Raw genomic sequence first — 23784 nt, forward strand, 5'->3', positions numbered from 1 at the left:
GGGGCGCTGGCTATATGCGCCTTCTCCGAACATAAGTAGCTTTCTGCGGCAGTCGGCCACTACTTTTTACCAGGCAGCAGTGTATTGCAGCAGTGTATTGGTCAGGCATCTGTCCGAAGGGGGGTGATCAAAACAGCCTAACTATTGGCAGGGACACTCACAGGTCAGTGCACTCTCAGTGCCGGTCCCAAGCCCGGATAACAATAGTAGGGTTGTATCAGGCAGGGCATCCGATGTAAAAACTGTGCCCAGTCTGGTGTGCCAACCTGATTCGCTGTAGTGACCCATAAATACAGGAGCAGCTGAACATGATTATAATGCTTGTAAACAAACACACACACACACACACACACACACACACACAGACACACAAAGCATAAACAACACAGTACAGTACTTCCTTCTTCTTCCTTCTTCTTGTTCCCTCTTCTTGAGAAAGTGTGAAGGTTGAGCTGTTGTGCAAAACGAACAAACGGTCGCACCGTCGTGTTCTAATGTAGAAGAAGAGTCCCGTGTCATGACAGGTCAAGACGGAGATTCTTAAGCACCTTATTTCTTATCTTTTTTATTTCGCCTGATCACCTCACACGCCAAGCGGTCATCTTGTGCATTGTTTTTTTTATTACACACTTTAGTGGTGGTTTGATGAAGGAGAATGTGGGCTGATTTGACGTTTGGGCAAAACTGGGTGCTGGCAATCAAATTTCTCAAGTCTTGTTAAACATACAGGTCATCAGATTGACAAACAAGCTTGAAAAATATACCGTTGTAATGAAAACATTACAAATGCTAGTTTGGCTTTTTAAAAATGAATGAATAATGTCCATAATAATGTAAAAAATGCTCAATATCCAGAATCCATTCTAATCTAAAATAAGGAGCATCCAGCCAAGTTACTTTCCCCAACAGCTTTTTAGAAACGCTTGCTCAGATCGACCTCATCTCGCATCCATCCTGGATCTTTCCTGCCTCCCGCTGGATCATGTGACGCAGTAAATCCCATATTATCCCTCGCTCACAGGTCCATGGTGCTGCTCACGCGTTCTCGGCCGTGAGTCAGGGCAGCCGAAAGCGCATGGCAGTCGAGCGGCTGAGCGACGACCCCGGGCTGAGCTAACGGGTTCCTGCTGACGACCAGCTCTAGTTTATCTCCGGCTTCTGTGATGAGGGGCACGGCCAAGCAGCAGTCGAAGTCTCGCGTCCGCACGTGGTTTACCTGCAGGAATTATAATCAAAACTCTAACTCCATCACATCCACATACTGTAACCTACACTGATCAGCCATAACATTAAAACCACCTCCTTGTTTCTACACTATTTTATCAGCTCCACTTACCATATAGAAGCACTTTATAGTTCTACAATTACTGACTGTAGTCCATCTGTTTCTCTACATACTTTTTCAGCCTGTTTTCACCCTGTTCTTCAATGGTCAGGACCCCCACAGGACCACCACAGAGCAGGTATTATTTAGGTGGTGGATCATTCTCAGCACTGCAGTGACACTGACATGGTGGTGGTGTGTTAGTGTGTGTTGTGCTGGTATGAGTGGATCAGACACAGCAGCGCTGCTGGAGTTTTTAAATACCGTGTCCACTCACTGTCCACTCTATTAGACACTCCTACCTAGTTGGTCCACCTTGTAGATGTAAAGTCAGAGACGATCATTCATCTATTGCTGCTGTTTGAGTCGGTCATCTTCTAGAGCTTCATCAGTGGTCACAGGATGCTGCCCGCGTGGCGCTGTTGGCTGGATATTTTTGATTGGTGGACTATTCTCAGTCCAGCAGTGACAGTGAGGTGTTTAAAAACTCCAGCAGCGCTGCTGTGTCTGATCCACTCATACCAGCACAACACACACTAACACACCACCACCATGTCAGTGTCACTGCAGTGCTGAGAATCATCCACCACCTAAATAATACCTGCTCTGTGGTGGTCCTGTGGGGGTCCTGACCATTGAAGAACAGGGTGAAAGGGGGCTAACGAAGCATGTAGAGAAACAGATGGACTACAGTCAGTAATTGTAGAACTACAAAGTGCTTCTATATGGTAAGTGGAGCTGATAAAATGGACAGTGAGTGTAGAAACAAGGAGGTGGTTTTAATGTTTGGTTTGAAATCTCATTTTTAAGTCCAAATTAACTACAGGGGTGATTGGAATCCACCTCATGTCATTATGAGGTTCGCTTTGTGCCCTGAGACACAGTCATGCTGTTAGAACCATACCACCACTGGAAGCACGTCATTTATTCTATTACATGCTATTAGATCTTTAATCATCAGATGTAAGCTGAATAAACAAACGTGGTAAAGATGTGAGCACCTGAAGGATCCTGTCGTACGGTCTGAGTCCCGCTCGATCGGCTGGACCCTCGGGTCTGATCATGTTCACGTACACGCCTTTCTCCAAGAAACCATCCGATACGCTGAAACCAAAGTCGTCTCGCTCAGGATCCTTTATCACAGTCACCTGAGAAAGATGCAGGTCTTGTTTTAATAAAGCTTAATCCGAGATCTAAACCCACAACTTACGTAACACAAAATACCATCTATTCGTCTCTGACCCTGGTAACGTCTCTGGATGCGTGGTATGATCTGACCTTGTGCAGCTCCAGCGGGGTGGGCGACAGGATCTCCTGCATCTCCTCCTTGATCCTCCGTGACTCCCAGGTCTTCTCAGACATGCGTAAGGTGCTCTTGCTCTTGGCCTCGCTGCGCAGGGTCGAGCTCCTCCTGACGGGGCTGATGTTAGCCTGACTTCCCGATTCGCTGTGGGACTTGGTGCTTTCCACTCCCAGACTCACAGTGCTGCCCGTCATTATGGAGGCCTTGGTGAGAGATGAGATTGTGATTGGCTTAGAGTTGGATATTTTATTCATTCACATCATTACATTTTAATAAGTTATAAATGAAAGATATTAAAGCATTATGTGTGCATGACTCTGTCCAGTTTACCTCGATCTCACGCAGGAGTTCTGACTGCCCACACGTCTCCAGATCCTCCAGAGCCTGGCACCAGAAGCTCTCCTCGTGATCCAGCACCATGCCGTCAGCGTGAGTCTGGCTGGCAAATCTGCAGCAGGATTTTAAAAGATTTAGGAGTTAGAACATTGAGACTGGCACTGAAAAGAGGAGGCACTCTGGCACTAATGTAGGTGCTAACTGAAAAAGCACAAGGCAGACTGACTGGAGTAAAGAAGCCTTAAACTACTTTTACATTTAGAAGTGTGTCTACTGGAATTTGTAGCAGCATATTATTTAATCCTGTAAGATGCGAGGTGGGGCCATTAATTGGACTCTGAACTCTTCAAACCAATCCTGAAAATATTGTTGCCATTAGGTGGCATAATCAGACCAGCTCGAGTTCCATCACCTCATTTAAACTGTTACTGTCCCCCTTTCAAAATAATAATGTAATATTTGGGGAGGTTAGTTTTTACCCAGCAGGTTTATCCCAGTCGTCCTCTCGGAAGTCTCCATCACTGTGCAGGAAGTTCTTTCGATGTGCAGGAGGAGGCGTGCTGTTCCTCTGCTTGGCACCGCGCCACTCGTGTGGATGTAAGGCGATGCCCGCTAGCTGGTGGATGTAGGGACCTATGATATATTAAAAATAATAGTTATTTCAATAGCACCTTTTAAACTGACAAACACAGTTCATAAAAAACATAAAATATAGATTTTATTCATTGTTGAGAACATTTTAAAACATAAAGAACATTTAGAGTGATTTGTGTGATTAGTATTTACAAACAAAATCCTCAGTCGTTTGATTCAATAATGCTCAGAAATTAATTTTTTTATTTTTTTATTTTTTTACCAATAAAATATTATGATTTTACTACTTATAGTTATACATACAAAGTTTTACAAATATATAACACACATATTCTAAATTATACATTTTGTTTTTCGGCTGCTCCTGAATGATTAGAGATTTCAGGTAATCTGGTCTGCATAGTACACTTGGCACAGTTTTTGCGCTTCTGAAGCAACCCTCCTATTTCTATCCGGGCTTGGGACCAGCACTGAGAGCACACTGAAAGGTGCCCATGTCCATGCAAATGCCCAAATGCCAAAAGCACAGCTGAGATTCGAACCCTGGATTCCCAGATCTCAGCAGTAGTGGGGCTCTGCACCACCTGAGTGCTGCGTATTCTAAATTATATCCAAGATCTGGATTACTGGCTTTCAAATACCTTTAATGCCTAGTAAAATTTATTTCATTTAAAATATAAAAGAAAATCCTGCAATCACTTGTGCTCTTGTAATAGTGAGTAACATTCAGCTCATCTCACCCTGACAGTTAAACAAAGTGGAGTTAAATTCAACACATTAACACTGTGTGCATGAGTTAGCAGTGAGATAGACGCTGATCTCACCTTGACTTCCATAACCAGCATCCACGGCGGATCCGTCCCACGATTCCATAGCCGAGTCCACGCTGGGAACGGTGGTGGAATAGACCTCGGACAACTTCCCGGTCTTCTGAGAGTCGGTCATCTCTGAGTCTTCGTTATCGCTCAGCTCAGTGTCCAGATCTAAATTACTGCCTTTCTCATCCGACACTGTGGTGGAGATCAGTGATGATGTTTAAATATCATAGAAAATAGAAAATACAGCATTGAATTTATACAGCAATGAGCCAGAACATTAGGACCACCCCCTTCCCAAAAATAATGTGCATGGCAATGTCTGTTTGGTAATAATCGTGATGATTCATTTTATCATTTCAGGACTTGCTTGTGCTGATGTGTGGTCGTGATAATCAGGCGGTCCTAGTCTGCGTTTACACGCTCAGTGTCTGTGAACTTCAGCTAAAACTCACCGTCGATCTGCTTCTTGATCTTCAGCGTGACGGTCTCACCAGCCATTTGCAGTAGGTGGATTGCTTCACTCAGAGGTTTGCCTTTCAGACTGACGTTGTTGATGGCGAGGATTCGATCTCCGACGTGAATAGCACCCGTTCTAGGAACACGATCACGAAAGAAGCGGGTAAACCAGGTGATCGCGGTCATGACTGCTAAACATGCTCACAATGTATTTGATCATTTTTATATATTCAGGATGAATGTATTCTTTTGACGCCTGTACCAAGCATTTCGACCCGCTGCGTTACCTTTCAGCCAGACCTCTCTTGGTAAGTCCGGATATGACGATGGGGTCGAAGGGCTCCTCGGTGCCTGAGATCGTGATGCCCAGGGGCCCACCGTAGCGCTTCAACTCCACCGTGTAGCTGATGGAACCCGACGTCTCCTGCTCGTCTACAGAATAAATAAAATGAGGTTTTAAAGATGCTGACATCAAACGTTGTTAAACGTTCTGGGACCAAACATGCACCCGGTTCCAGTCTTACCCGAGTTGTCTTCATCCTTACGGATCTTGAGCTTGACCAGGTCTTCACTCTGGGCGAGAATCTGCATGGCGTCTTCCATGGTGCAGTTCTCCAGTCGAATGTTATCGATAGCTAGCAGCTTGTCTCCGGGCTCTAGAGTCCCTGTTCTACAGAAAAAGGGATAATATAATGAATATTTAATGAATACACAGCTACGTGCTAATGCTACTTAATTATATCCATTGTTTATAACCAGGATTAAGTGTTTGTAATGCTCTGATGTACATATTACTGTTCGTACCTGTGAGCCATGCTTCCTTTCCTAATGTCGGATATGATCAGAGGCTCACCGGGCTTTTTACTGGCTGTAGGAGGCAAACAAGTACATAGATTATCAACTGATTACCACAATAAAAACATGTTATGTTAGCAAACAGGCTAAATCAGGCTAAAACTGAGATCTTGGAATTCGCTTTGCTGAAAAATTATGAGCTGAAAAGTTAAATCTGTGACAGAGAAACGACTAATGTGTTTGGAAGTTATCTGGACTCCATCATAAAGATTATATACATCTATCTTGTTCTGTCCTGAACATTCTGACCATCTTTTGACCCAACCGTCCCAATCAGATACAGAATTTTAGTAACTGGACTGATTCTGCTATACACTGCTGCTTAAATATCAAATTAGATCAGGGATTTAATAAAAACCAAAACAAACACTAAACAGACATTAAATACGGCTAATTTTAAAAAACACATCATCGTGGCTTAGCTGGAAGAGTGGGTGTTTTGCACAGGTTTCCTCCAGGTTCTAGGGTTTGAGTGAATGTGTGTTTTGATCTGTGATCTGTAACCCTGGGGCACCAAATGCTTCTGGACCCACTCCGACCCTGACTGGAATGAAGCAGTAAGTGAAAATGAGTTACTGGATTGTCAGCGGCCTGGGCTTTATAGGTTTTACAGGTAACATGTACTAGTAAAGATTTATACTGGATTCTCCAGTTCTTCATTACTCAGTTCTTTTGAAGCTGGGACTGTTTTACTGGCAGCAACTATAAATCTGAAACCCTGAAGCTCTTAACTGGAACTATTTTTAATATTCCTAGAAGTAAAATCAAAACAGGATAAATGAAAAAAGAAAAAGATTGTAAGACAAATCCAGACGCGCCTGAGGAGCAGAAGATTTGTGTGGCTTCCTTCTGGAGGCTAAACGGGTTAGAAAACGCAATGCTGCCCCTTAATGTTCATCTAGAGAAACAACACTAAATAATTCCTTTATAAATAACGAGCTGAACGCTGAGCAGGAGTAAATAAACCCTCATCTATCTACAGTCTCTGTCTGTCTGTCTGTCTGTCTGTCTGTCTGTCTGTCTGTCTGTCTATCTACAGTCTCTGTTTGTCTGTCTATCTGTCTACATCATCAATTAATCTCAGACCTTGAGGATTATTAATGTTGTCCGTACCACTGATCGTGATGCCAAGCTCGACTCCTCTCTTCTTAGGCAACTTCACGTGAAATGTACCACTACTGGGCACGACCGACTCTATAGAAACAAACGAAGCAAGGGTTATCATGAATATAGAATGAATTACATTACTGGCCTCTGTGATATATGTTTTATATTATAACACTACTGTATATATTGTATATATTTTCATCATTCATCATATACACTGCACAATCAGCAATATTCGTATTATTCTGTACATATTTATCCTGAAAACCACTTATCTTGGTCACTCTTGCATGTAATATATGTAAATAATCTCTATCTACTGCATTTCATCGACTCTGTACTTCTACTCTGCAAGTTGAATCTAATCTAATCTAATCTAATCTAATCTAATCTAATCTAATATACTATAATAATTATGGACAGGAATATTGATTGGCATCCCTATATGTTCCAGTTCACTACTTCTACCTGCTCCACATCACTTTTCTACATTGTCACATTCCGATGCATTTTCCCAGCGTCGTACCAACTTTTTAACGCCATCAGCAAAAAAATTTTTGGGTTGAGCGTGTAAATCTTCTTCCCCTTAAAGCTTCTTTGAGCGTCCAAAAAGGTGGAAATCAGATGGAGCTAAATCAGGACTATAAGTACAGTGTATCACAAAAGTGAGTACACCCCTCACATTTCTGCAGATATTTAAGTATATCTTTTCATGGGACAACACTGACAAAATGACACTTTGACACAATGAAAAGTAGTCTGTGTGCAGCTTATATAACAGTGTAAATTTATTCTTCCCTCAAAATAACTCAATATACAGCCATTAATGTCTAAACCACCGGCAACAAAAGTGAGTACACCCCTAAGAGACTACACCGCTAAATGTCCAAATTGAGCACTGCTTGTCATTTTCCCTCCAAAATGTCATGTGACTCGTTAGTGTTACTAGGTCTCAGGTGTGCATAGGGAGCAGGTGTGTTCAATTTAGTAGTACAGCTCTCACACTCTCTCATACTGGTCACTGAAAGTTCCAACATGGCACCTCATGGCAAAGAACTCTCTGAGGATCTTAAAAGACGAATTGTTGCGCTACATGAAGATGGCCAAGGCTACAATAAGATTGCCAACACCCTGAAACTGAGCTGCAGCACAGTGGCCAAGATCATCCAGCGTTTTTAAAGAGCAGGGTCCACTCAGAACAGACCTCGCATTGGTCATCCAAAGAAGCTGAGTGCACGTGCTCAGCGTCACATCCAACTGCTGTCTTTGAAAGATAGGCGCAGGAGTGCTGTCAGCATTGCTGCAGAGATTGAAAAGGTGGGGGGTCAGCCTGTCAGTGCTCAGACCATACGCCGCACACTACATCAAATTGGTCTGCATGGCTGTCACCCCAGAAGGAAGCTTCTTCTGAAGTCTCTACACAAGAAAGCCCGCAAACAGTTTGCTGAAGACATGTCAACAAAGGACATGGATTACTGGAACCATGTCCTATGGTCTGATGAGACCAAGATTAATTTGTTTGGTTCAGATGGTCTCAAGCATGTGTGGCGGCAATCAGGTGAGGAGTACAAAGATAAGTGTGTCATGCCTACAGTCAAGCATGGTGGTGGGAATGCCATGGTCTGGGGCTGCATGGGTGCAGCAGGTGTTGGGGAGTTACATTTCATTGAGGGACACATGAACTCCAATATGTACTGTGAAATACTGAAGCAGAGCATGATCCCCTCCCTCCGGAAACTGGGTCGCAGGGCAGTGTTCCAGCATGATAATGACCCCAAACACACCTCTAAGACGACCACTGCTTTATTGAAGAGGCTGAGGGTAAAGGTGATGGACTGGCCAAGCATGTCTCCAGACCTAAACCCAATAGAACATCTTTGGGGCATCCTTAAGCGGAAGGTGGAGGAGCGCAAAGTCTCGAATATCCGCCAGCTCCGTGATGTCGTCATGGAGGAGTGGAAAAGCATTCCAGTGGCAACCTGTGAAGCTCTGGTAAACTCCATGCCCAGGAGAGTTAAGGCAGTTCTGGTAAAAAATGGTGGCCACACAAAATATTGACACTTCAGGAACTTTCACTAAGGGGTGTACTCACTTTTGTTGCCGGTGGTTTAGACATTAATGGCTGTATATTGAGTTATTTTGAGGGAAGAATAAATTTACACTGATATATAAGCTGCACACAGACTACTTTTCCTTGTGTCAAAGTGTCATTTTGTCAGTGTTGTCCCATGAAAAGATATACTTAAATATCTGCAGAAATGTGAGGGGTGTACTCACTTTTGTGATACACTGTATCTTTCAGACACGATCCCTCATATCTGAACTTCTTAGGCATGTCGGGACAACCTGAATTGTTATTGTATGTATGAACTAAGCAGAGGTGAACCACTCATTTATAATGACCCCTAATGGGGGGCCAAATCAAGGCAGACCAGGATTTGTGGATGAAAGCTCATGCCGGTCATCACACGCTGTATCACAACTATATATATATATATATATAAGCAAATTTGATTTGATTTAGATTTACAAACCTGCTACATCAAACTCAATCTCTAGTGTGACCTTGTTGGTCAGAGCAGCATCGCGGAGCAGCTGATTGGCCTCCTCCAGTGTGCCGTCCTCTGTAGGAATGCCATTGATCGACAAGAGCCTGTCCCCAACCTGAAGCAGCCCACACCTGTCAATCATCATCATTAAAATAAATGACACTTAAAATCGTACGCCTCCAAAAATGGCATTTTTAGCTTGTTAGAACTCCTTGGACTAACTGAAGGGATCAGTGTATTGCACGCCTCCTTATGCACACAGTTGACAGTCTCACAGAGAGCCGTATTGCGTATGTACAACCCGTAATAGCACTGCTATCTGTGAACCATCTATACCTAATATAGGTGCCACAAAAAGCCAGTAGAGGCCACAACTGCAGCAACAATGAGGAACCCATGAGGCATACCTCCCTCAGACACAACCAAGTGTGTTTATATGGATGCCCGGCTTGTTGATAGCACAGCTCCATATTTCAGAGGTGGTTGGCTAGCACATTAGACCTGCATATGAGATCATATGCCACAAAAATACACACATCAGCTCTTATTGATCATTAAATACTATTAATGTTGACCTCTCAGCACCCAAATAAAGAGGGCACTGCAATAGTATGACTGCAGCTACTGAAATGTACATGGAACAGTGAACCTGTGTCAGAAATCATTAAGAAAACCCAAACTGTCACTTCATACTGGGAGGAAATTTGTCCACAGTGTCAAATTTAAGAAACACCATTATTACTTCAGTGCAGAAAAGGAATCAGGAGGCCAAGCAACAAGTAAATGATACAATAGACATATTCAGTACACCGCCACATTAATCATTTAATCTGCTGTATGTTTATATATGAATATATTTATACTAGAACATTTATAAGCATAAGAAAGCAGAAATATTTAAAGCTCCTGACAATAAAACTTTACAAACCGAGCACAGAAACGCTAAACAAATTCCTAATAAGGGGATCCACCAAACGAGGACGGAATAAAAGCCAGACAGACAGCCGGCAGTCACAAGGCCGCCCACACACACTGTCAAGGTCCCGTCTTCATAACAATATTCAAGGAGCAACCTGAAGTGTGTAGCAAGTTACAGCAGGATAAATATATGAACAAGTTTACATTCTTGTACTTTTTTTAAAGCCACAGGCCTACAGGTCTAACTCTACAGTCCAGGACATGGTGTGGTACTTTACATTTCACATTTTCAGCATTTAATAGACACTTACAATCGTGATGAATACAATCTGAGCATTTCTTCATTAGCTCAAAGGTCCAACAGGTTGATGTAGGGCTCAAACCAGTGACCTTCTGAATACTAGTCCAGTGCATTCCTGTTTTTTTTTTATTAGTTCTTGTATGTGGTTTGACCACCTGAATAATGTTTTTTCCCAGCATAAGGTGAGAGTCGGAAGTTTTCTACAAGCCTTGACAAGAGACCACTGTTCCATGTAGTTTTACTCACTCTCTTTCATAGGGGGGGTGCTGGAGTCTATCCCAGCTTTGCAATGTGCGCAAGGCACACAGTAACACCCTGGACACCCTGGGGCGCCAGTCCATCGCAGGGCAGACACACACACATACACACACACATTCACCTATAGTGTCTCCAATTAACCTGACTGCATGTTTTTGGACTGTGGGAGGAAACCGGAGCTCCCGGAGGAAACCCACACAGACATGAGGAGAACATGCAAACTCTGCAAAATAAGGACCCAGACCACCCTGCCTGGGGATCGAACCCAGGACCTTCTTGCTGTGAGGTGACAGTGCTACCCACCGAGCCACGGTTTTGTATTAGTTATTGTATGACATTTGACCTTTTAAATAATGTTTTTTCAAGCATTAGGTGAAAGTTTAAACATTAATACAAGCCTTGGCAAGAGACCACTGTTCCATGTAGTTTAAATAATCTTTTTATATGGACACAAAGAAGCCAATCATAATAAGTAAATCCGAAAAGGAATTAGAAGGACAGACCACAATGTTAAATGATATAAATGATATTAGAGCAACTCATTACACCACCAAATTCATCATCCCAACATCTGTTCAACCCAGTTGTTTTTTCAAAACCAACGATAAGCGTATGAAGGAATTAATTTAGCATTTTTCATTATTAAATAAACAGCATGTAGATTAAAAATCCCAAAGCTGCATGGTTTGCTTTTGCCGTTAGCTGTATCTCACTCCATAAACATGACCATGAGGAACCACAGGCCATTTTAATAAGTTTAAAGTTAAACCTCCACCTTTATCACCCTGATCAGAGGCAAATTTATTCCCCTCTTCATCCCTGCTGTGCCCTGACCCAGATTCTGAGGAAATATCAGCCCGTGTTCAGTCTGATAGCTGCGGTGTGTGTTTTTTATTTAGTACACACCGCTGTGTTCATTTCATCCGGCTCGTCTCATCATCGCTCGGCATCATTTACATTTTATTTTACATAATATAATGGGTTTGAGTCACACTTCAGGATGGAGAGGGTCGACGGGGACACCAGACGAGATGAAATGAGACCAGCAACTGAGGGGTAGATGAATTGGCAATAAAACAGCCTACAATTAAGTGTGTGTGTTTGTGTGTGTGTGTTTGAATGGTCTGATGATTACAGATATCTCAGATCCGGAAACAATATGCAGGATCTGTGTTGAAGCCTAATCAACATCCCTGTCACATAAACAATCCATATGAGGTTTGATCAGCACCAGCAACAAGTACCAACATTCATTTATTCATTGTCTGTTTTACCACCGCTTTATCCTGGTCAGGGTCACAGTGGGTGCAATTCCCTGGGCGAAAGGCAGGAAACACCCCAGACAGGTCGCCGCTCCATCATGCAAAACACACACACACACATTTAAATTTGGTATCTCAAATGATCCTGACTGCATGTCTTTGGAATGCGGGAGGAAACCGGAGCACCCAAAGAAAAACCCACATGGACACAGGGAGAACATGCAAACTCCACAACGAAAGGCAGGAAACACCCTGGACAAGTCGCCACTCTATCATGGGGCAAACACACACACACACACACACACATTCACACCTAGGCAAATTTTATATCTCAGATTATCCTGACTGCACGTCTTTGGAATGTGGGAGGAAACCAGATCACCCGGAGGAAAGCCACGCGAACATGGGAGAACATGCAAACTCCACACGGAAAGGACCCTTGTGCTCAGGATGCAGCAGCCTAATGTGCTAGCTCATCAAGTTCAAATTTCAGGCAGTGCTGTCCACGTAGCTGGATTTCCAAGAGGCACAACTGGCTGTGTCCGAGGGAGGGAGGTCGACTGGATTTTATTGCCTCTGTACAATTGCGATTTCTGCTGTTTGGTCATTACATGGCTCCCCTCACGTGATACGGCTATCTGTGCACAAGTCTTAGGGGACTTGCAATACGTAAATTGCAATTAAAGTGATTAGATAATAGAATTATGGGAAACAATAACCAATAACCCTGATTGGTCCATACATGAACAGATCTAACATGGCAAAATCATGCCGACTGAGTTCTTATGTGCTTTATTTTTCAAATCTAGTCCCAGATTAAGAAATAAACTCTGCAGCTTTGCTGTGTGTCTCAGACTTACTGAATCCGTGCGCTCACTTACTTTTCTGCTGAGCTGTCGGGTTCTATAAACCGAATGACCGGCGGTGCAGAGAGCGTCTCGGTGGCGAATATTCCCCCCTGCAGCTGAACCCCGAACCCACTGAGAGGATCTCCTCTTAGAGTCACCTCGCTCACCTCCGTGTGCACGATCTGACCTCCAGGACCCACCGAGCTCGAGGCTAAAGACGAAGCTGCAAATAGAGAAACAACTTTGGCTGAGTGACAAGTAAAACTGGGCTGAAATGCTGATAAATACTAGAAATGTAAACACAATAAATAATTTAATGATTCATTTTTAATAGGTGCAGAGTTTAGTGGGTCCAGCACTGCCAAGAATCGCTGGCACCACACACACACACATTCACTGACGACGGAAATTAGGAACTGATAGAAACTGATAGAAATTAAACAGATTAGGAATTTAAATTAGTCAATTTAACAGATAGTGATGGGAACCAACGTTAATTAAAAGTAAATAAATAAATAAAACAAACTTCTAACAAAAAAACCCTCATCACCCCTTTAAAATTCTGATGATGAAAAAGTACTTAATCAGTGCTTTTACCTTTAATTTAAACATTTTTATAATGGTTTTCATTATCTGAAATACAATTATAAATAAAATATTTTTTCTTATATTTTTAATAGGGCGGTACAGGGTGTAGGGCCTGGGTTCGATTTCCAGGTGGAGCGGTCCGGGTCCTTTCTGTGTGGAGTTTGCATGTTCTCCCTGTGTCCGTGTGGGTTTCCTCCGGGTGCTCCGGTTTCCTCCTCCAAAAACGTGCAGTCAGGTTAAAAGGAGCTATTCAAAAATTGCCCGGTGTGTGTGTGTGTGTGTGCTCTGTGATGGACTGGCAACCTGTCCGAGGTGTTTAATGCCGTTGGCCCAATGAATCAGACCCACTGCAACTCTGACCAGGATAAAATGGTGATAAAACAGACAGTGAATGAATGAATTAATGATAATTTTAATGTGGGATCGACCTTATTAAACTACAACATTTAGAATACAGTAGTACCTCGTAGTACCTAAACTCAACGCCCTTCAGGGAGTAATTTGTACCCTTAAACTCAACGTTTCCCTTAAACTCAATGTGTTCAGTTTGTTTTTAAAAAGGTATTTATTTATTTTCAAATGAACGCTCGGCTTGAGCGGTGCAGTAAAATATCATCGAAGTGAGAATATGAGACGAATCTGCATCAGTGTGGAATAACCATCAGATCCAGGGTTACAGCTCCACATGTATCTGTGTTTATCTGGATTTTCCTCCCTGTTTCACTTTTAAACTTGTGTTACAGCTCGAGCTTCTGAGAAATGGTGAGAATCAGCTTGTATTTCAGTGTTTTTATATTATATTTGTGTTATTTTCAGTGTATACGTGTCAAAAACAACCTCATTATTTTACATTAGCCTAAAATATCTACAGTTCCACATGACCATGGAACTCATTAACAGGTTCCCCACACATCCTTATGTGAAAAAATATCTTGAAACTCAACGCCTTTTAAACTCAACGCCACTCCCAAAACCAGTTGACATCGAGTTTCAAGGTATCACTGTAATCTTTCCTTCATCTTTTCCAAGGGCACCAATAATTCTGGCTCTGACCAAGGTACCAGACTAAGGTACTTACACGAGCTCTTGTGCTCCTTTTTTCTCTGTCTCCTCTTGAGCATGGAGTTTCGGGGGCTCATGGGGTGAGGGGTACGGGGCAGGGTGCTGGACGACTGACTCGTCATGCATGACGTGGTGGAACCAGGTGAGAAGTTAGTGCAGACGATAGCTGTGGGGAAATGAGAGAAGGGTTTGCTATATTTTCTTTTTCACCATAATCGTTTCTTCTACACCTCACTTTAACTATAACAGTTTCTTATACAGGTATTAAAATAACAGGTTAATAATAAACAACACTTTCATGTTCAATGTTTTTTGCACCTTGTAAAAACAACACCATGCTGTAATGACCCGGCATGAACACACTGTGTGATTCTAATAAATCACTGCTGGAGCAGAAGGACGTGTGTGTTGGTGGCGTCTATATTTATATTTATCTACAAAATAGGGGACATATGAATTATTGATGTGATCTGTATCACACATGGGATTTTTTTATTCCACTACAGTGTAACGTCACTGAGGAAAACAATGGATGGCAAAAAAACCTAATATAAAATAATATATGAATATAAATAACAATTAAAGTATTAATAATAATACCAATAATGCCAATAATAATAATAATATTAAAAATAATATATATATATATATATATATATATATATATATATAATATTAATAGTAATAATATATTAATAGTTAATAATAAAATATTAATAATACTATAATATTAGTACAAATAATAATAATAATAATATTAAAAATAATATATATAACATTAATAGTAATAATATATTAATACAGATAATAATTAAAGTATTATTAATAATAATAATAATAATAATAATAACTGTAATGCCAATAATAATAATAACAATAATAACTGTAATGTCAATAATAATAATAATAAAATTTAACTTTAAATTCACTTCTGTGGTAATCATCAGTTATAATATGATCAGACATGTCAGGCCAACAATAAAAAGCAGAAGTAAGTAAATACATTTGCAGTAGTCCTGATTGCCGGAGAGGTTGTTTGAGGTGGACGTCCACGTGGGAGTCTTACAGTACGTAGAGTGCTGAGAATGACAGTAGTTCACACACGGGTCCCAACTATGAGGAAGGTCACTCTTCTGGACCTTCACTGCACACAAACGCACACACACATCATTATCAGATCAGCTTTTAATGTACGTCCTCGTCTAAATGTCACAATCTGTAATTACTTCTTATATAACGTTTTTTTTTCAACGTTTTATAAAAGCAGCCATTAGCTGAGAGCACATTTAATGGGAGGAAAAAAATGTGCAGAACAAAATAGAACGGGACCTCGCTAACAGGGTTCAGAGCATTTCAGGTCTGCACCCTGCACACACACACACACACACACACACACACACAGGGCATTTTTCAAGGCTCCAATGAACCTGACTGGAATGGAACACCTTTACTTGTCATATACGTATACAGGTGTACAGTACAACGAAATTCTTTGTATGGCAGGGTTAAGAGCCTTCCTCAAGGGCCCAACAGTGACTCCATGGCAGAGCTGAGATTCAAACTCTCAACCTTTCGGTTGATAGCCCAAAGCTCTACTCACTAGGCTACCACTGTCCACTAATTGCATATCTTTCGACTGTGTGAGGAAACCCACCTGGAGATGAGGAGAACATGCAAACTGCACACAGAAATGACCCTAACCGTTTCACCTGGGAATCGAACCCAGGACCTCCTTGCTCTGAGGCAACCCACCGAGCCACCCAATTACATCATATAGTCTAAAGAATCCACTGAAATCCAATCAGGTGTCCACATACTTTCGCTTGTACTGTAAATATCAATCTGAAAAGGCCAAAGTCACTGGAAGAAATGAGCCTGACCGCTTCACCTCGGAATCAAACCCAGGACCTTCTTGCTGTGAGGCAACAGTGCTATCCACCAAGCCCTGTTTACATTATATAGTCTAAGCAAAAATACCTATATCCAGTCAGGTGTCCGCATACTTTTAACCATTTCAGTCTGAAAAGGCCAGAGTCACTTAAGAAATGAATGCTTTAAGAGGCTTAAGTAGCTTCTATGAGGCTTTAGGAAATGTTAAACCCTTGATGTAATATTTGCACAGATCCACGTTCCTTCAACCTGGTGCAGCACTTAAAAGAAAACAGGCTCCTGTGGCACGTTCAAGAAAATACACTCAGCAATCATGGGGCTTTTCCTGTCACTTAACGCTGCCAAAAAAGTACCAACGCAGGAGATAAATCCTCCCCACAGCTTATGCTAAACTCACGTCCCTCTTCCTCCGAGAAATCTCGGGTCTGACGTTGGAAGAGATTCAGAACGATGACTGTGACGACTGCCAGACGTCTGCGTGAAACTCCGGAGCTTAAATTCAGTAAGAAGACGAATATATTGACTTTAGAATGCCATGTTCACTTCATCAACTCAATACACACACCTTTTAACTTCAGCTAACAGAGCCACACCCGCTGCTATCAGGTGCATAAAGGAATCAATGCATGACATTCCAATACATCTTTCTAGCTGGAGTAGTTTGGTAACAACAACAACTGCAGTTGAGGCTGATTCCCATAACATAAATGTTGGTCCCTGGTTGCAACACTTACTCACGTATACCAAATTTATCATTCAGTCATTCATTGTCTTCATTGTTCTACCACTGCTTTATCCTGGTCAGGGTCCAGTGGGTCTGATTCAATGGGAAAAAAGCAGGCAACACCCTGGACGGGTCACCAGTCCATCACAGGACACACACACACACAGTTCTAGTAGCTTCAGTTGACCTGACTGCATGTCTTTGGACTTGTGGAAGAGAACATGCAAACACCCTGACCGCCGGGTGGGGAATCAAACCCAGGCCCTTCTTGCTGCAGCCCTTTGTGCCATCCCCAAATTGATCACAAGGAAATAATATAGTTAAATAGCCTGCACACAGAACAGACCTAAAAACTCTATACAATGACTTTGGGATGAATTGGAATGACAACTGCAAGCCAGGCCTTCCTGCCCCTTACTGTGTCTGACTTAACAAAGGCTTCTGAAGAAAACTGAACAAGAAATTGAACAAGTTACCCTGTGATTCCAGGAACTTGTAAAACTGAAATGGCCATCACATAGCTTATCCAGATTCTTTGTGATGTATCGGAATGCCGACTGCAAACTGGGCCTACTGATTTACAGAGCCTTCACCAGACTTCACCTACTTTGTTTCTGTGGCAGAATAAAAAGGCAGAGTGGGCTGTGGCAGCTCAGCCATTAAGGTAAAGGTCCCTGGTTCAAGCCCCACCATCATTAAGTCACAACGGTCGGGCCCCTAAGCAAGGCCCTTAACCCCGCATAGGGTGTTAATGCTCTCCGGTTTGCATCATTTAACATCTGCTCACTGAATGAAGCGGCGTGTAAATGGGGCACAGAAACCCCAGCAGCCACATTCAGCCGGTTGAGTTCCGTCTCTTTCTGTGAAGTTTGGGACGGAGCGAGACTCGGTGATTAAATCTGGCCTCCGCTTCAAAGCTCCAGGGGCGACATTAAGCCGAGAGAGAGTCTAATTAAAAGAGACGACAGCGGGTGAGACGACGAGAGCGGGGTAGCCGGGTGCCGATGTGTGTTCCTGCTCCCAGTGTCCTCGTTTGCACCCCGCCAGTGAACTCCGGCGAGATTTGGGTTTAAAATTCATGTTTATAATGAGTAAGCGAGCACGCTGGCCTATTTTATGATGATCACTAACGCGTGATAACATTTATTACGAACAAGCACTGCTCTCGACGAGCTTCAACCGTAAAACCATAAAAATAAATAAATAAATAAATAATAAATGCAGTAAACAATAAAAACAAACAGACATGCCTTTAAAATAGATCATTAATAATGACTGTAGTATTTTATTCTCTCTTTTGGCTGCTCAGGTATTAAGGGGGAACCACAGCGGGTCTGCATACCAGACTGCGCACAGTTTTTCTATCCGGCTTGGGACCAGTATTGAGAGTGCACTAACAAGTACACCTCCTACTGGCGAGGCTGCAAATCATGTCCATGCAGACGCCCACCGGGCTGATAGCACCGCTGAGAATTGAACCCTGGATCCCCAGAACTATGCAGTAGCCCCTAGCAAGCGGCCCTTAATAACGACTGTAGTATAAACTTCAGAAATTACACCCTGGAAAAGACCACTACACATTTTCCTTCTCTCTCACTCACTCACACACACACACACACACACTCACAGCCAATCCACCTTTTGCATGTATTGGGGAGAGAGGAGGAATCTGTAGTGTAGAAGCAAACATGCAAAAGTCCGCAGACACTTAAACCCGGGTTTTATGGCCCTGTGTTTCCAGGCAGCACCCACTCTTACAGCTGTGCCATACAAGAACATTAAGCTTTAATTAGTGAAATAATAAACGTTTAGATTTTTGATTGAAAAGGGTTTGATAAACAGTTCCATTCCACCGCCAAACGCTCACTCACCAGCATCCTGAGCTTTACTGGTCAGGCGCATCTGATGAGCGGGCAGTATCTCCAGTTTGGCTACATCTGAGGTGCTGGCTAACAGCTGAGTGGCTTCCAGAACCGTGCAGTGTTCTGTACTCGTACCGTCTATCGTCAGGACGTGATCACCTACGTGTAAAGCTCCCGACCTGCGACAAACACAATTCTGATGCCACAAGCTGAAACGGTTATAAACAGTAAACGACACACAGTCACTGGTCACTTTATTACGAACTTCTAGGACCTCTCTTGGAAAGTTCTGTTGATTTGTTGCATGAACTCCACAAGATGTTGGAAGTTCTAATTCCTTTGAGATTTTAGTCCATGACTGCATCACTTAATTGCTGCAGATTTGTCATTTGCACAATAAATTCTCCTGTTCTGGATGTGGATTCAGATTCAGCGTCTGGGGAGTGCCCTTAACCCACTGCCGTTATAAGATGGACCACTTCCACCATGGATTCACACTGTTCGCTCTAAATTGTAACCCTTATCTGCATGTCTGCGAGATTCATTAGACCATTAACACGTTTATAATTCTCAACTGTTGAGTTTCGGTGACCCTGTGCCCACTGTAGCCTCATATTCTTATTCTCGGCTGTAAAAGTGGATCCTGAACCTGAACAAAATTCTTGACTGGTGTCTGTATAATCTAAATAGTCACATAAATAAGAAGGTCTATAGAGGCCACTTGATGAACATGTGCAAGGCCTTCCTAATAATCTGAGCAGATGATCATTTTTAGAAACAATTATGACCTTTTTGTTTATGATTTTACTTTCTGGATTAGAAATGGTGCTCAGACTTCAAAGTCAGAAGCATGAATGTTACAGAAAGTTATAGAACCGACACTGCAGAAGCAGAAATTACAGAGAACGTTGAGGTCCTCACCTGTCCACCACACTGGCAGCTTTGATCTTATCAATGATGATGACCTGCGTGTTCCTGTGAGTGGCAGTGGTCAGCGTGATGCCCAGACTCGCCCCAGGAGACTTGGCTATTTCCACCAGCAACGGACCGGATGCGTTTGTTACCGAGTCTGGACAGAAATCACAGCTAAATAATCACTACAATCACTGATATGAACAACGAAAGTATTTAAAATGCTATAAATAAATGGAAATGATCATGGGAAATCACCCTGCAACAATCACAGACAACTCACATCTAGGGAACATTTATAAAGTATCCAATCCACCTTCTGCACAGGAGGTGGGAGCAAATCAGACAACACAGAATGTTATTAATTTACTTATTAATAATTACATTTTATAATAAACAATACCTAGTGATATGATAAAAAGAATTGAATCAAGGGGAGCTACAGTTGTGCCTGGCTGGGCACTGGTGGTGTCTGAGGGAGGGACGGCTAGCTGGGGAATTGCTTTATTGCATTATTGCATTACTCCTACAAGTCACACTGCTGGCTGGTTAGGCATTTAATTAAGCAAAATTGAGAGCAAGTCTGGAAAAAGGAGCCAAAAGACGGTTTGAGTTTCTGTTTAGTGAATGTGTTTGCAGAATTAAGCATTGCCAACAACACAGCAAGTAGTTAAATGTAATAAATTATAACTGAGAGAGGTTAGAGCTCATTTCCCCCTGATGAGCCCTAATGTTTGGCTTTTATTTTCTTTTATTTAAAAGTAAAAGGTGGACTGGATCAAATACATCATTGTTTTTCTGCTTTTCACGGCTTAATCATGCAACTTATAGCTCAAGCCACCTCAGTGACTATCGGGATTTGATCCTCATCCTTTATTTTCATTGTAATAAACTGTTTTATGACAGAATGATGAATTTTTAGATCTGATTATATAAAACAGCATTTTTGAGTGTGCTGTTCACTCACCCATTATGGACACATCGTACTCGATTTGGAAGATGGCCTCCTGGCCACATTGTGCCAACACTGTCAGAGCTTCACTGTGGCTGGCACTGTGTAAGGGCACGCCATCCACGCTGAGCAGCCGGTCACCAACCTTCAGCGTGCCCTCCCTGCACACACACACAGCGAGACAGATGGGCACCATTACACACTCTGTTAGTCAGTGCAGCCCATGCCAACACATGCTGATATGGTAAATGCCACAGTTAGAGCAGTAAACGCTCAGTGGTTAAGGTAAGTCCCACCACTGCAAGGTGCAACTCTTGGGCCCCTGTGCAAGGCCCTTAACTCTCAATTGCTAAAAATGTATTCAGTCATAATTGTAAGTTGTTTTAGCTAAAAAATGTCCCATAAATTACATTATTTGTTAAAACTAGGCAACTACTTAAAAGTAATAATATTTACACACAGAGTGCCTGAAAATACAGTTTAGCAAAGTAAAAGCCCCCTCCAGTACTGTTGTTTATTTGAGGGGGTCCAAGTATTATTTAGGAGGGTCAGACTGCCCCAATCCCCCATAAATTAAACCATGTTTTATTCCGGTTTCCTCCCACAGTGCAAAGACATGCAGTCAGGTTATTGGACATAATAAATTGTCTTTAGTATGAGTGTGTGTGTCTGCGTGTTTGCCCTGTGATGGACTGTGTGTTTGCCCTTAATGCCCAGTATGTTTTGTATTTCCTGCATTTCGCCGGGTTAACTGTACCCACCGCAACTCTGAATAGGATAAAGACGTGGTAAAACAGACAGTGAATGAACAGATGAATAAATGTAAGGGCAGTTGTAGCCTAGTGGTTAAGGTACTGGACTAGTAATGGAAAGGTTGCCACTGTTGGGCCCTTGAGCTGGGCCCTAAACCTTTAATTGCTTAAACAGTAGATGATCACAGTACTTTAGGTTGCTTTGGATAAAAGCGCCAAAAATGTAAATGAAAAAATAGAAAACTGACCCGACTAGGTCAGTAATAATAACACTGACAGATTTTAACACTTTTATAGCTCGCTACGAGTCTCTCTATTCTTCTTTTAGGAATTCGTCTTCACTGTTCTTTGGAGAACACTTTTAGTTCTGAAACGTTTTTAAATCATCCTTTATGTGTATTTAAAATCTACCCACCAATTTTTAATGATGTCAAACGCTCCAGTTTGAATTTCCTCGATGTATGTTATGGTGGATTTACAGTAGATGTATATTTTGGATAAAAAAACAAGACATTACAGGTGTTTTACACATCTGCTTTCACAATTTGTGCATATTTAGTAGATTTAAAGTTCTTTGCTTTAATTTCTATCTATTTATCTATCCTCTGCCCCAACTGTCTCTTTCACAAGTCTTGCCTTGCTGACCAGCATACAAGCAGTTCAATCTCATCTTTAAGATCCTGCCATGACTTCAACATGTTATATTATTGCATTCTAGATTTTAGACATGACAGTGGACTAGACATTGCACCAAGTTGATAATAATACAGAAAACAAATGAACAATGAAATGAAAACCTGCTTTGCTATTTAGGCAAATAAATGAGAAATAAATTGATAAATTGCTGCCATTGTGGTAATCAAGGCTACGTCTGAATCCTACACAAAAATATTTAATTCTATTTCATGTGTTTGCTTTCTATAGGAGATGGTACAATGTATAAAGACAAAACATAATAAAAGAAACTGTGACATTTTGCTGTTCTTTATTAAATCCAATTATTTACAATTCCAACTTTTGTTCGATTAGCCTCAGGTGCTGTATCACTACAGCGAGGTGTCTTCACCTCGGTCGCTCTGTTCAGCACGCCGGTTTTGTTTCCTCCAGCAGTGAATGTGACGTTCAAACGTGAAACACAGAAGCTAGACGGGAAGCTTCGGGCAGTCGAAGAAAGCAGGAATCAGGAGTTATTCATATGGGCAGCTCACACGGATTCTGGCGTTTCTTTCAGGCTGTCACAGCAAAGCCAAATTCAGCTTCACATCCTGTCACAGTCTGTTAGAGCATCAGCGTCTGCAGTGCCAAGGAGCTGAACCAGGCCAGACCTCAACCCATCGCTGGTGCGTTTAAAAATCAGGGTGCTGTAATCCAGGCATGTTCAAAACGTGTCCGGTAGCCACGTATGTAGCATTTTCCATACAGTACATTTAGAGGTGGTCCACAATCCTTACGCACCAGCATTTTAACATAAATTAACCTAGTAAAAGAATTCTTAGCTCAAAAACGTCCTTAAAACTTAAAACTAAAATTATTTAAAAGTAAAAAGAGAGTCCAAGAAATCTGTAGAAATGTGATATTTATTGAACCATTTAATCCACTAAGTTCATGTTTTTGTGATGTACAAGACAAGCATGCCCAAAGAACGCCTGGTAAAACTGGTTTTAGTAAAATACTACACATTATTTACAGCCTACTTTCTTTAAATAATAAGTACAAAAATGGTAAAATCTTGATTACCTGTCAGCAGGGCCTCCTGGTCGTACGTATGTCACTACTAAAGGCCGAGACTTGTGCCAGTCTTCATTAGAACCACCTTTGAAAAACATACAAATGCAACCATTTTTATCATCATTACACATTAAATTTTACATATAAATACAAAAACTGGTTATTTACATTCTATCTGATTATATATTTACTATAATTAAATAATAGCGGATTGTAAACAGATCTTCAAGTTTAATTTACAATGAGCTGTTTTTGAGAGTAAAGAAACTAAATGAAGAGTGTAACATTGAAGTTCAAAGTTCACAAACACTTGTGAGAATCATTTGTAATTTCAGTGTTTTTTTTGCTAGTTATTTAAGTATGATGAATTAATTGCATCACATAC

General features: G+C 41.8%; 1 protein-coding gene across 1 annotated transcript in view; it reads right to left on the minus strand.

Moving 5' to 3' along the window:
• Positions 1 to 878: 878 nt before the first annotated feature.
• Positions 879 to 23784, minus strand: part of grip2b (glutamate receptor interacting protein 2b) — a 35261-nt gene continuing 12355 nt past the window's right edge. Inside the window, exons 6-24 of the mRNA XM_062986369.1 lie at positions 23409 to 23484; positions 20935 to 21080; positions 19977 to 20124; positions 19065 to 19234; positions 15583 to 15723; positions 14596 to 14745; positions 12963 to 13152; positions 9328 to 9473; positions 6800 to 6880; positions 5636 to 5699; positions 5356 to 5501; positions 5119 to 5263; positions 4828 to 4967; positions 4382 to 4567; positions 3443 to 3596; positions 2958 to 3075; positions 2603 to 2830; positions 2326 to 2472; positions 879 to 1216 (exon numbers count right to left, since the gene is read on the minus strand). Of these exons, the coding sequence (XP_062842439.1) occupies positions 1016 to 1216; positions 2326 to 2472; positions 2603 to 2830; positions 2958 to 3075; positions 3443 to 3596; positions 4382 to 4567; positions 4828 to 4967; positions 5119 to 5263; positions 5356 to 5501; positions 5636 to 5699; positions 6800 to 6880; positions 9328 to 9473; positions 12963 to 13152; positions 14596 to 14745; positions 15583 to 15723; positions 19065 to 19234; positions 19977 to 20124; positions 20935 to 21080; positions 23409 to 23484 (2777 nt within the window). The 3' untranslated portion in view covers positions 879 to 1015. The remainder of the gene's footprint in view (positions 1217 to 2325; positions 2473 to 2602; positions 2831 to 2957; positions 3076 to 3442; positions 3597 to 4381; positions 4568 to 4827; positions 4968 to 5118; positions 5264 to 5355; positions 5502 to 5635; positions 5700 to 6799; positions 6881 to 9327; positions 9474 to 12962; positions 13153 to 14595; positions 14746 to 15582; positions 15724 to 19064; positions 19235 to 19976; positions 20125 to 20934; positions 21081 to 23408; positions 23485 to 23784) is intronic.

This window comes from Trichomycterus rosablanca, chromosome 24 (assembly GCF_030014385.1).
Source record: "Trichomycterus rosablanca isolate fTriRos1 chromosome 24, fTriRos1.hap1, whole genome shotgun sequence".
In the NCBI taxonomy this organism is placed as follows: domain Eukaryota; kingdom Metazoa; phylum Chordata; class Actinopteri; order Siluriformes; family Trichomycteridae; genus Trichomycterus; species Trichomycterus rosablanca.